Here is a 14,744-nt window from a genome sequence, read left to right as displayed (position 1 = left end):
ACGGTATAGAAAAAAATGACATGCTTTGTTAGAATATGTTGATTATATTAACACTGAAATAAACAACCGGATGTTTTGTGTATGTTTAGAGTACATTGTCGTTCAGAAAAATCTCTGCATAATTGAGTATAATTTACTCTATTTTTTACACGGGTAATAGCGTTTGTTATTTTGCTTTCTAGATTGTGAATTGCAGACTTCAAGCACAAGTAAATCCTAATGGATTTTGTCAGTATGAGTGGAGGTGGTATGTTTTCTGATTAGTTTGGAAGACTCTGACGGAGGCTAAATGTTTGATCACCCAAGCTTAATTATTTGCTTGGTTTGGGACACGAGACATGTTCCTTTCCGTTAAAGCAACAACTGTTATTTGGCACTGATCAATTTAGCTTGTGTAATTCCAACGAAGACTAGAGGGAGAGAAGAATTCTTATGTACACTATGCGGAGACATCTATGTTGCATTAAATTTAAAATACTAACAAAATAATTGCTATATTTTCATGCTCAATTTCTCTTACATTAATTTTTTTATTCTATCTCTCTATCTCTCTCTTCCTTTTCCATTACATTATCTATCGCGTTTCTTCTTCTTTTTTTCTCTTTCTTCCACCCGTTTAATGAATGTCAAATAATAATTTTCCAAAAGAAAAATTATGCTTTCGTTCAGTTCTGTGTGTGTGTGGAAGAGGGCCACTGCTGAATAAGATAGTTTTAACATATTGAACGAAGATGAGAGCAAATCGAAGGGAAGCTAACTGATGAACAATACTTTGTAGCATGATAAATTGAAGATATTTTAGTTTGAAGTAGGATAGAAGGGTTCTAAACAACATCAGTGATTCTTATTCAAGTTAAATCCCAATGCATGCACGACCCAAAGTAGAAAAGCAGGCCTTAGATTAAACTAGTAAGCAGTATTGGTTTGTATATAAGCAAAGGAAGGTTGTTAGTATGTATGGTGTTAATCAGTGATTCCCTTTCAATTATCATTTGTAAAACATTTCACAGAACAAAATCCGACACCATCATTACAATTGCACCCTTTTAACTGGCATCAAGGGGTTTAACGCCAGTACTGATTGAAGTTGGATGGAAACGGAAGCACATTAGCCATTTACAGTAAAGGTACAACTCCATTGACTTGAGTGTGAGCTTGCCCATTGGCCGACATTTTTCTTCTTCCAAGGTTGTACCATGATGTTCTTAGTCTATCCCACATTAAGAAAAAATGGCGATTAAGAGAAAAAAAAAAAAAAAAAAAAAAAAAAAGGCCTTCAAAATCCCTCTCCCACCTGGAGTTGAAGCTTGAAGCACCACATATATGAGAAGAAGGAACGAAAAGGAGACAGGTCAATTTAAAAAATGAAAGAGAAACCCCAATGGACACAAGAAAAACAACGCATTTACTCTACAGAATACAGCTATATGCCCTGTGCACTGTGTACCATTCAGTTAGGTCTTGAACCAAGCAACTACATAAGCAACAGGGCATTCTAGAAGACCTTTTTCTCTTTACAAACGAATGATGTTATCAATAAAGTATGATTACTTTGATAATAAACTCATCACCAGAAAAATGAAATGGAAAGAAAGCTGTTAAAGTCATGTTTTGGCTCCTCAAAATGAAGGTATGAATATTCTTCACATACCCAAGATGCCATCAATCAAGTCTCAATATTTGTAGAAGATAGAGCAGCCCAACCTCTATCAACAAGAGCAGTCATGATATGCTCATTTCAGGGAATGCATTAGCCATTCCCCAAACCAATTGTTCGAAGAATACAAATTCTTGAACATCAGAGATAAAACCATTGACCTCCATGTTTTATTTACCACCCAAAAGTCCAAGCATTGCAATGAGAAACACGTTAAGATGAAGAGTTTTCATTTGAGATTGGACCCAGTTTGAAAGCTTAGCCTGCTGCAACAATTTCCTTTCCATGATCGTCTTCATGAATATTTCGCCTCAACCTTCTCAGCCATATGTCATAGTCCATGGGATATGGTGTCCCACATAGACTATCAACATAATCAGCAAAAGCTTTCAGCACGGTTGAGATGTCACCAAGCTTCTGCTGAATTAATCTCCTTGACCAAGATGTTTCTCGCCACTGTAGCGCTCCCTCTACTGAATCTAGATCAGGAAAAACTCCACCACATGAATAATAAAGCATATAAACTAGGCTTTCAGCGTCTGAAGCAGAGCATAGTTTCCCTTCCTGAAGTGCATAAGTAGATGAGAAATGAAGATTCATAGCAGGGCGATCCCTATCTTCAAGAATAGCATGGCCCCATCCGATTAGAACAAAATAAGGGTGCCTCACACCAGCCTTTACACAGATCACATTCTCTGGCCTGATGTCTCCATGCCGAAGTCCAGCAGAGGCAGCAGTTGAAAGTGCAGATAAGCAATCATGGCAACATCTGATAGCTTCATCCAAACCAAATTGGCCTGTGCGTACCATTTCAGCTACTGTTTCACCAACTGGACTGGTCACAAGAATAGGGGTCCCACACCAAGGGTGGTCACAATTTCCACCTGAGCTGGGCCTGCGACAATGACCAGGGTGTATGATCCTACCAGAAGCACTCAATTGAGGCAGAAATTTGCTTGAGAGACCTTTATGCTTCATTATTGTCAATACTTTAGTCTGTCTCTGAACCTGATACCATAAATTCATATCTTCCCATGCTGGTTCCAACTGGGAGGGATGAGAGCCCACATATAGAAACAGATTTTTTCCTGGATCTTCAACATAGGATGCAATGTAGTATGTCAATTCACCAGTGCTGATTACCTCTTTTATCGGATAACCCTTTTGCCACTCTGAATCTTCCAGCCATAACACGGATCCTTCTTCTAATCTCATTGACTCTTTGGAATCAACTTTGACAGAATCATCCTGAACTTCAACAATTTCAGGGGAAACACTTCGTTGCTGGTATCGAAATAGGCCATTTCCATTTATACTGGTATCTCCTAACTGCCTTTCAACTCTTCTTGTTTGGAGGCGGGAACTATGATCAGCAGCTAAATCTTCAACAGAGTGCTTGGGCATTCCAGCATATTGCATAATACAGTGGAAGGTTGCAAATAGTACCTGTAAAGCACCAATATCTCCCCAGTTTGCATTGCCAAGTTTGTTCCAGATCGTATCAATTGGAGAAACAGAAATTCTAGAATGATTTTTTACCCATTCAGCAGCACATTCATAAACATTATTCACATCAAAATTGAGCTTATTTACATCTCCTTCAACCTTTACAACTCCCCCATATTGAGAATCAACTAGAAGAACAAAGACTGTGCTTGGATCTGGAAAGAAAGTCAGTCTACTCAAACTCCTTGCCAACAGCATTCGAAGAGCATAAAATAGAGCTTCACCAAGAACTGATGGAGAAGGCTGGCGGTCACTGCCTACAGCAAGACCTCCAATATCAGGTCTTAAAAGTGCCAATTCAAGGACATGATCCCATTTTCCATGAGGATGTCTAGAATTATTAAGCAATATACCAGTGCCACAAAGACCTCCAAGCCTTCCATTAGCAATAGCCTTCTCAGCCTGATAAAACTTCAAGTTAGAATTATACAGACAAGCCACAGAAAAAGGCATGGGCTCATCTTGACTCCAAAACCCCTCCCACAAGCCCTTTATACTAGCATGAAGAAAATCTTCAATAGCAAGATAAGCTGTCGCTTCTACAGCATCAGATGTAGAAGCATGAACAGCATTAGGCATGCGTGTCAGCTGCTGAAATGAAATTCCTTCCAATGCATAATCAAATTTTTGAAGTTCAATCAACTCAAACGGAACATCAAATGCTTGCTGTTTTGATGCACATTTTTTGGTTACAGATTCAAACCAGTCTACAAGTTCTGCAGTCAAGCTATCACTTTCAACAAATTTATAGAAGAATTCCTTCTGATTCCGAGGCCTACCCCCAGATGATACACTGGACCTCTTTGTCCCAGACCCTACTGATTCCTGGTCTGGGGATCTACCTGTAAACAAGTTTCCAAGCTCATTAATATTGCTATAAGTATTCAATTTATATAAGGATAGTAAAATCAGACATTCATTAGTTTAAGCTCAAAAGATAACAATAATTCTCCCGTTATCAGGAAATTAAGAGACAAGAAAAGTAATACATAAACTGACAGTAGAAATTCAACATAGAAAAATAAAAAAGATGCATACATTCACTCATAACTAGATGTGAAAGCCCACAACCACTATAATTTATTGAAGTGAGATCAAAACGATCAAACATGACACACTGATAGAACTAGGGATATTATTACAAAGAATAGGGAAAATCTCCTCTGATTATATAGTATTGCAAAACTTCGAGGATCTGCATCTCCCAATGCCCAAATCTCACTCACAATTGACAATATCTTCCTCTCTCTCAAGTCTCAACCTCTCCTCTTATTCATAAGCAATCTGCCTGAATTCTTCTCTGTCTCTATCTCAGCCCAACAACCAAGAAACACTAACTAATTATACCTATAACTAAAAATGGGGGTTACCTGTCACACATCCTTCTGGAAGATTCCATTTAAGCTCATGTAATAACCACATATTTACTAACTGACCAATTAATTCTTCTCAAAACCAAAGTAGATGGGGTTAAGTTTCTTTTTCTTTTTTGATCTGGGGGAAGGGTGGTAAAACACATCACTTCCCTTTTTAACAGGTCAGTTTGACAAACAATACCACTTTTACTATCTGGTCAGATTTAACAGATCAGTTTATCTAATGTGTACTTTCTTTTAAGTCAGAAGTTTTAACCATTATTTGGTTCCAGATGTAAACAATTATCTACAACCCACAATAATTAGGGAGTTTCATTTGATAGCCTTTATTTTCAGTCACTGAAGAATTTCAGTAAACCAACAGCATAATACCAACGTAAGCAACCCAAGCCAAGCATCACCAACAAAGGAAAAAGAAGAACCAGATGAAGGATAAGATGCCCATCATTCAAGAAAATTGAATCAGCAGATGACAACAATTTGATCATAAGTCAAGAAGACTCAAATAGCAACAAGCTAAACATAAAAGTCCATCGTCACATAAAACAAAATATGGCAACCAAACGATTTCCAGAAGCAAATACCTTGTACACCACGGTTTTGGTTTCATAAAAACTGAGAATTGAAGAAAAAGGAAAAAATATTTGGAAAAAAAAAAAGATAATTCAATCCAATTAAAGTATATAATATATATCCCAAATGAAGGTCCTAGGCATATTAAGTTAGTTATCTGCAGTTCCCAGCTTCCAAAAAGTGGATGTTCATATGCTGCACAGCACACACATTAGCAGATGATGTTTCTGCTTTCTATATTTTCATGAGCTCTCACTGGCTCACTGCTTTATACTGACTACAAGTGCAAGTTCCAGAACAAAATAAAGCCAAGACACAGTTTTGCAGAAACTGTCATTTTTCTAGCTTAAAAAATCACATTACATAAGTCCATGACAACTACTCTTCTGTCCTTATTTGACTCTTGATAAACAAACTGTTGAGATTTTCTTGCATAGATCAGACACAAACATGAAAAAATTACCCTAGTATGTTACCCCTATTTTCTTACCCTTTATTACCATCTTTTTTCTTAATTTTTATTCAATAAAAGCTAGACACCTGTAGTCCTGTACTCTAGCACCCACAACCAAAGCAAACATATTATGGGTCATCCTCTTCACTAGTGGATCTTATACATAAGGCTTACTGAACTATAGGCGTTCTGTCTTTATAGAACCATTGACAGGGGCTCACAAGAATTCTCCAACCTTTCTACAGTTTGAGAGTAAGCAAATCACAGATAAACATGGTAAGCAGATATTTGGGGCTGCCCAATGCTTGCTAAGCTTAAGCCACTTTTGTGAAGACTGGAGATCAAGATAAGGAGAAATATGGTAAATGTTGAAGATCTACTTTTCTACAATAATTCTTTCCAGAAAAAAAAAATGTCAGGCTATCGCCCAAAAAAATCCCATTTTCACATCTACCAAACAAGCCCTATAAGCCAAAAATTACAACCCGAAATTCCACTTATAAACAAGGATAAGCAGAGATGAAGCTGCTGCCTAGCCTGCCTTGTCTTTTTTAATAAAAATAAGTTTTTCAACGTAAACTGCTTTTGTATGTGTGTGTGCATTTGTTCCTACTCATATTAAATTTTTTACAGTGTAAGCTGATTTACTTGCTTAACAATACAGCTAAATCGAAACAAGGGACAGGAAATAATTTACAGTAACTACTTCACACAGTAACGAGTCCCTTTCAAACTCATTAATCAGATTTCATTTTCCAAAATAGATCTTAATTATCATACATATATTACCATTTGCTAAACATCAAAGGGTCAAGCTGCACTTAAAGCATGTTACACTCATTTCATCCCCTCCCAAGACCCAAAAGAACAAATTCACCAATGTATTCTGAAATCATAGTAAAAATAACAATCTCTCTCAGAACCAAAAGTTCACAAGTAACCTTACTGCCTGCCAAGCAATTTCCTCAGTCTTACATGACAACTTGCTGCATGAGATTTCCATTCAATTTCAATAACAGGAAATAAAAGTTTTATTGCACCAAATATGCCAAAATATTTCTACTCAGTCCTCACAATATAACTCCATCTTTTATGAACAAATTTTCACTTCACATTATCAATTCACGGACAAACAGGAAAACAAGAATTTAATTTATTGGATAGTCTAATTAGATAAACAGGAAATATTTCTACCTGCTTAAGAAGAAGCAATTCCATTATTGTCATCTCAGTTTAAATAAATATACCATTTCAGAGTACTTCCCTGACAAATACTGGCTAAAATCTTATATACTAGAATATCAGAAAAAATAAACCCATTTAGGAGCAACAAAAATGAGAATACTAAGGTGGATGAGGGGATACACGATAAAGAACAGGATACGATATAATATTATATGGGGAATATTAGAGTAACTCCTATAGTGAAGAAAAATAACTGAAAATCGTCTAAGGTGGTTCATTCATGAGCAGAGAAAACCTTTGAAGACACCAATAAGGAAAGTGGATTCCATAGCTTTTTATTTCTGTAAAGAGGAGTTGAGAGAAACCCAAAAAAACCTTAAACGAAATTATTAAAAAAGACCTTTTAATTAATCAGATTTCTGAAAATATTATTTTTTACCAAGCTCAATGGCATCATGTGATCCATTTAACTGATCTCACCTGATAAGATAAGGCTTGGTTGTTGTTGTTGTACCATAAATCACAAGTCAAATTAATCAAAATTATATCTTAAAAGATATTATTGACTGATTAAATGACATGTATTGAAATAAACTGAAAAACAAAATAAAATTCCTTTGAAAACTCACGTAATATATGTAAACATTAAAAATTGAAACATAATTCATAGATTAAATTGGACTAGGATGGAGCAAGGAAGCTTAAATCTGCCCCAATTCGTAACCATTACAATTCAGCAAAATCCACTACCTTAACCAGTTTAGACCCTGTTTATCTAATTCTTTAGATCTAGGAAATCAAATTACCCCATTTACCCATTTCACTGCCATTTCCACCTCAACCAAGAACATCAAGAGAAGGGACATGTATAAAAACATAGAAGCCTTTTGAATAGTGTAATGTCAATCATTAAATTCAATGCAACCAGTAAACTCAAAATGAATCACAAATAAATTGAACTTTTTATGAACAGCAATACACAGATCGACTTGAGAGAGAAAAACATTAGTGTTCCAATGTAAACAGATCTCACAATCTATTACTGTTAGATGTTTGTCACAGCAAAAAGTCATTGGTCAGCAAATCCAAGTTGTATAACAACCACAAGTCCTAGAAGCAAAAAAGAGAAGAAAACAAATGTATTGCTCTACTATATCATTGTGTAACTAAAACTCTATATAAAGAAAAGTTTTAACTTAAACTATCAATGCCCACAGCTTCTTATTTTGCAAAACCCAGACGCATCAAATTCAATATAAGCACAAAGTCCCACAAGGCTCTGTAGATGCGACCATTCATTTCACGTTCCTGAAGAACTAAAGAACTATACCACAAGTTTACAGTGTGATAAATGCTACAACTTTAGCAAAATAACAGAAATATCCAAAAGTCCATTTAAACTTAAAAACTACATAGAGCTTCATCAACAAGGTCATACTTAAAAAAACCAAAACCCCAAATGAATAAGGGGAGCTAAAATAAATAAACATAAATGGTAAAAAGGCAAAAAGGTGATCCAAAATTCACAGATAGAAGTACAGCCCCAACTCCTATAGTTTCCCTTATGCTGCATAAAAAGAGTTGAATTTCATCATCAATTTCTCGAAGCAAAAACTCTCCACGCCCCCCAAAAGTTACTAATCGAACTCATAGAACGCCACCAAAACCACAATTGAAACAAATCCCCAAAAACAAGACACGAAAAAAATAGGAAATTAAAAAAACAAAGATAATGTGGAGCAAGCCGAGTCAATCTCAGAAGAGTAAAAGAATGAGTCAAAGAAGAGTCAAAGGAGTGAGAATTTAGGGTTCAGAAAAACAAGGAGCAGAAGAAGAAGGGATTGCGTAGTTACCTTGCATTTTCGAGTGTTATAAGTGGTTACAACAAAGCTTTCAGATCTTCCGCTCCTTTTCCTCACTCACTCTCTCTCTCGAAATTATATTTTATTTTTCTTTATTTAAAATTTATGGATTATCAGGTACGTGAATTAGAAGCAGATCGAACCCTGCTAGTGTCTGATCCAACAGGTTCTGGTGCTCCCGCTAGCTTCCACCACCACCCCATCAAAAAATTAAGAAACCATAGCAAAAACGAAAATGGTGTCTTTGTCCATTTTATTATCTGAGCTTTTCACTTTTTGAGTTCATTCATGCGCGTTACCTTTATGTATGCTCTCAAGTCTGAACTGTACAATACAATACGGGCATTACCTGTTGGGGGGTGTGTGTGTTTATTGATAAACAAAAAATGTGAGTATTCAATAATAATTATTAAAGTATAAATGCGGGTAATAATTCTTATTCCCTTGTTTAACAATTATTATTGCTCACCTCACATTCCGACCTTGTCTTTATTTTTAATTTTTAATTGAGGATACTGAATTGTCAGTGACTATTGTTTTCTTTTCTATTTCTGATCTGTTCTATTTAAGAAAATGAAAATTACTAAAGGAATATTAGTTTATTGAAATTTGAAAGCGATATTTTGTTCTTTGTTGTGAATTTTTTGGAGATATTTAAGTTCCAAAGAGAGGAAGAGTCAATGCGGAGTGGCTTTCATGAGGAAGAATTGGACCCCTACGGTTATAATAAACGGAGTGGGCATTGCCTTTGCAACAAAACGATGGGTTGGGTTTGGTTGGGAAGCAAAGGGGAAATGGTTGTGTATTTCTCATTGGCGTGTGGTTAGAATAGTGAAGGACTGAAAACATCCTCTTCAATGTCGGCCATTTGCCACATCTGTTATTTCCTTTTTTCATAATTATATATATATATATATATATATGAATTAGACTAATTGATATAAATATCAAACTTAAATATTTATATCGTTTAAATTTTTTTATAAAATATCAAATTTATTAATTTAAGAGTTAAATTACCATATATTATCTTTCTAACTTATGTTTAGAATTTAAAAATTGTGTTAAAATAAAGTAAACCGATGAATATTTAATAATTTTACTTTCTCACATTTTAAAAATATATATTACATTAATTTCTTGTATATTATTAAGATATCAAATAATTTTAAATTTATCTAAAATTTTGAATATATAATTTTTATGGTTGAAATTTTTAATTTAATAATTAATTTTATAATTAACTTATCAAATAAAAAGTTATTAAATAGTGTAAAAATAAATATAATTTATCTCTTCCATATAACTTACATCAGTGTAAATCGATATTTTTTGCATCCATATAAATTGCACTCACTCTTATATCATTTAATAACTTGTTGTAAGATAATTTAATTTTAAAACTAATCGTTAATAGGGCAATTTATCATAATTTAATATTGATAACAATTTATCATAATTATTGATAATATAATTATTAATAGGGCAAAAACTTTTACAATAAAATGTATCTAAATTAAATCATATTATTATTGGTGTTTTTATAATAAATCAAACAGTATTTTTGTTAAATCATTTTAATTATATTATATTATATTTTTACAAAAAATCAATAAAAATATTAGTAAAAATTGTTAAATTAATGTATATTTATATATAAAATATGTCTTTATTTTTAAACAACAATATATTTAAGAGTCATTTTTTTTAATAAGCAAAAATATATTATTAAGAAAAAGGAGTACTATAGATACTCTAACCCATATACAAAGTCAAGGCAACTGCTTAATACACATCAATGGCTTATTTAACCAATTTATATATACTAGTTGTCTCTAATTCAAACTCGCTGACAACCATTTCTAGGACCTATATTTGATAGCATCTATAATCTCCCCAACATCTAACACACCATTATTAAAGACAATATTATTTCTATGTAACTAAATGTTCCATATCACGGCTACCCAACTAGTTGCTACATAGCTCCACTTCTTTTTCCCACCCACAAAACCACATATATCCAATAAAAGATTCTGTAAACACTTTGGCATACATGCAGAAAAGCCCAACTAATACCAAATCGAATACCATATACTGCTAGAAATACAATAATGCAAGAATAGATGCTTCACCTCTTCATCATCTTGATTACATAGGGCACAAGATTCATTTATCAACAACATACCGTGGTTCACAAGCCCCTTACGTACTGATAAAGCTGGTAATAACAATTGCCAAGAGAACACACTAGCTTTTTTGGAAACAAGTGCCTTCCACATATGACGCAATGTCAACACCACATTGTTAGCAACAATGAACCTGCAGAAAAATAATTATGCAAAAAATCATATGCAAATTTTATCGTATATGCCTTTGATGTATTACAGTTCCACACTATCATATCTAGGATGTTGAGTCGCGACTGTACACCACCAATGAGCCCTATCAATTTGTGAATCATTGCCTATTCCCGCTAAAAAATGATTTGTCTTCGCTAGTGGAAATTTCACATCCAAATACCTTCAAAAAATCAACCATTTTCATTGATCTTGGATTCCTTGTTTGTAGCCACAGAAAATAGTCTAGGAAAAATTTCTGTAAGAGCAACACCTCTAACTCACTTGTCAACCCAAAACCTCACCGTGTTACCATCACCAATAACACGGTTTAAACTAATATCCACCCAAAAATTAGCTTGTTGACACACTCACGCTACATCCTTCCACCAATCTAACGCTTTTGGATCCACATCATTATGTCACATAACTGATGAAAATTCACTGTAACGTGCTTTGAGAATTTGTACCTATAAAAAATTTAGATATATTTAAGAGTCATTGATAAGTTAATATTTTAATATATTTTTACACTATATATACATGCTTGACAATTATTTTATTTTAACTATTTGCTAATTTTTATATTAATTGTGTAGTTTAACATTAGAATGTCACAGTTAGATTTTGAGTGCATTTTAAACCTAAATTTAATAAAAAATAGTGTCATTTTAAAATCATATTTAAAAAACCTTGAGTGCTACAACTTAGGGATCTTAGTTTTGACCAATCATTAACGACTTTTGGATCTTTGGAGCGCATCTTGGGATTAAGAACTATCTTCGTATCTTCTTCATTGGTGATTTCTTTAATTTGCAGTTACTTTTCGAATGATTAAAGATTGATTTATTATTTTTTTAGCTCTTTATTACATTATGTCCAATTAAATTCATAGTCAAAGTTATGATGGATCATTTACATGATTCTATGTGATCTTTGTGATTGATAATATTTTAATTTCTTTTCTTGATTGGTGTTTATCCTATTACGTTATAATTTGTTAGAATTGACAACTCTTAAATATGTCATAATTAATTATAGGGTTTTGTTAACCTAAGCTCATAGGGCTAAGTTTAAGCATCCACAAATTGAAAAGTTTTATAAAAAAAGTACACAGTTATTGTATTATAGTTATAAAAATATAATAAATAATCTTATTTCTAATAAAATTTTACTATTATTAGTTATTTATCCTCAGCCCTATGGGTTGAGGTTAACAAAACCCTTAATTATATTATAGGTGATCGTACACATATAGTTAATAGATATATAGTATAAAACAAGATAAAGAATTAAGTGGACCAAATTTAGTTTTTCTCTTTCAATCATTATTGAATTAACAAGATTATAGGCTATTTATATTTTTTTTTTCTTTTTACTTTGCATGATCATTGGGGATAATAGCTTAGAAAAAATATTCTTAACATTTAAATCATTAAGTGTTAATAGATTTATTTTTAGTAATTACCAATTATAAAAAAAATTAAAATTAAGATTAATCTAAAATTAAACATAGAAAAGTATACAGTTGAACTCATATGTCCTAGAATTTGTTAAATGTAATTCAAAAATAACAAGAAGGTAGTTATTCAATTGTGCAGTCTGTTTCTAACCATCTAGGTTTGTTAGTCTAAATCGAGTATATAAACCCTTAAGTGTGTAATTGTTTTTCAAGGGGAATAATAAGATTTTCTTCATCATTTCTCGAGTAGTCTCTATCCAAATGTGCATGTATGTGATATTCATGTTCCAACAAATTGGTATCTAGAGCACTGGTTCGATTTCATCATTCTGCTATGAAACCAAAGAACGTGCCTGATTGAAGTTGTGATCTTGGGCGTATCTCATCATGGTTGGTTCAAACGACAATGGTAGTTTTCCAGGGAATTTGCCAATCCTTGATGGTAAGAATTGGTCGCGATGTTGCATACAAATGAAGGTTTTGTTTAGTTTTCAAGATGTCGTGAAGATTGTCAAGAACGGGGTTCAAGAACCAACTGAGGGTTCCTCTTATGCTGTTAAAGTTGGATTCAAAGAACAAAAGAAGAAAGATTATAAAGCTTTGTACCTGATTCATCAGTGTGTGAATGATGAGAATTTTGAGAAAATTGCAAATGTCGTATTTGCCAAGGAAGCATGGGATACACTTGAGAAAAGTTATATTGGTGATGAAAAGACAAAGAAAGTGAAGGAAGGCAATAGATGTTAAATGAGTTTTTAAACTCAAGCTGAAATCTGATGGATCTATCTCTAAACATAAAGCAAGATTGGTTGTTAGAGGATTTCTTCAGAAAGAAGGTATTGACTACACCGAAGTTTTTGCTCCTGTAGCTAAGATTGAAACTATCAGGCTGGTGGTTGCTCTTGCATATAGAAAGAAGTGACCCTTACTGCAGCTTGATGTCAAGTCTGCATTTCTAAATGGACCATTAGAAGAGGAAGTTTTTGTTACACAGCCCCCTAGTTTTAAGGTAGCAGGAAGAGAAGATAATGTGTATGATAAATGCTTTCTATACTTGATCCTACATTGTAATTCATGAATAATAATTAAGAGTTTTAAGTTATTCATTGATAAAATTTACTATTATTAATTTTATTTTATTTATACTTCAGGAAAAAGGATCAAGAAGTGAAAGCTTTAAAAGATATTGAGAATTGAAACACATAATGAAGCCAGAGATATACAAGGGCAAGTACATGCCCGTGTATATAAGCGTGTATCTCACTGGTCGCATCAATTGAAGTGTATCATCAAAACCAGAGATGTACATGGCCAAAGTACATGATCGTGTACATGAGCGTGTACTTTTCAAGAAAGCTATGAAGTGCAATTATTAGAGACCAGAGATATACACGGCCAAAGTACATGGCCGTGTACATGAGCATGTACTTTTATGGAAAGCTTTGAAGGGCATCTTTTAGAAACCAGAGCTGTACACGGCCAAAGTACATGGCATTGTACTTGGGCATGTACTTTTAACGTGCGTCAGAATTTAAATTTCTGCCAGAAGATGAGCCATTGGGCCACTCATATAAAAGGGAACTTGGCACAGAAACCTAAGGGGGCGATTTTTGGAGACGAAAGACTCAGAGACGACAAGGGGATGAGATCAAGCGTTCTAATTCATATCTTTTGTAATTTTAGTTTCAAGATGTTTAGGTTCTAACTTTCCTTTAAGTATCTAGATGTAATGAATCCTAATTGACTAAATTTTCTGGAATTCTTCTAATGCTATTTCATGTTCCTTTCTCTTGGATTTAATTGAGTAGTATCAATTTTCTTCTATCTTATTTTCTTGTTTGAATTTGAGTACAATTCTTGCATGAATTTAACATTGCTCAATTAAAAAGACTTGAATGTATTTCTAGAGATAGAAAGACATGAGTTTTCTGTATTAGGATTAACCCTAATTATGGTATTCATAATGAACTTAATGCAACTTAGGAGTATTAATTAAGGAAGAGATTCTGATTGATCAATTGAGGGTTAGGAATCATTATCCTTAATAAAGGTATTGATTTAATTTAGAATTTCTTGCAGCGATAAGGGTTTGGAACTAAGTAGTTGAAGAAGAATTTCAGTTATTTGGACATTTAGGAGGATTTACAGTCTAGATACTTGCCTATTTCCCTTGAACACCTTTAGCCATAACTTTCTATAATTTATTTTCATAAGAATATTTGTTCCTTTTTAATTTATTATTATTTTACTTTTAGCAATTTCATCAACAAAATTTAATTTTCATATCTATTAACAATTACAAAATTAAGGAAGAATTTCTTAATAACAGT

At 33.3% G+C, this 14,744-nt stretch overlaps 1 protein-coding gene across 2 annotated transcripts; it reads right to left on the bottom strand.

Moving 5' to 3' along the window:
- Positions 1 to 1,030: 1,030 nt before the first annotated feature.
- On the bottom strand, positions 1,031 to 9,000 carry LOC113861972. 2 transcript variants are annotated; one of them, XM_027495103.1, is made up of 3 exons: positions 8,605 to 8,873; positions 3,631 to 4,005; positions 1,031 to 3,393 (listed from the first exon to the last, which is right to left on the bottom strand). In XM_027495103.1, exons 1-3 carry the CDS (start codon positions 8,609 to 8,611, stop codon positions 1,916 to 1,918), a joined length of 1,860 nt encoding a protein of 619 aa, XP_027350904.1. In that variant the 5' UTR covers positions 8,612 to 8,873; the 3' UTR covers positions 1,031 to 1,915. The 2 variants fall into 2 exon arrangements, with proteins under 2 accessions (XP_027350904.1, XP_027350903.1); XM_027495102.1 differs by having other exon boundaries at positions 1,031 to 4,005; positions 8,605 to 9,000.
- Positions 9,001 to 14,744: the final 5,744 nt, after the last annotated feature.

This window comes from Abrus precatorius, unplaced genomic scaffold, assembly GCF_003935025.1.
Source record: "Abrus precatorius isolate BTA unplaced genomic scaffold, Abrus_2018 Scaffold3, whole genome shotgun sequence".
NCBI classification, from domain to species: Eukaryota; Viridiplantae; Streptophyta; class Magnoliopsida; order Fabales; family Fabaceae; genus Abrus; species Abrus precatorius.
This window is presented reverse-complemented; position numbering and strand designations above follow the sequence as displayed.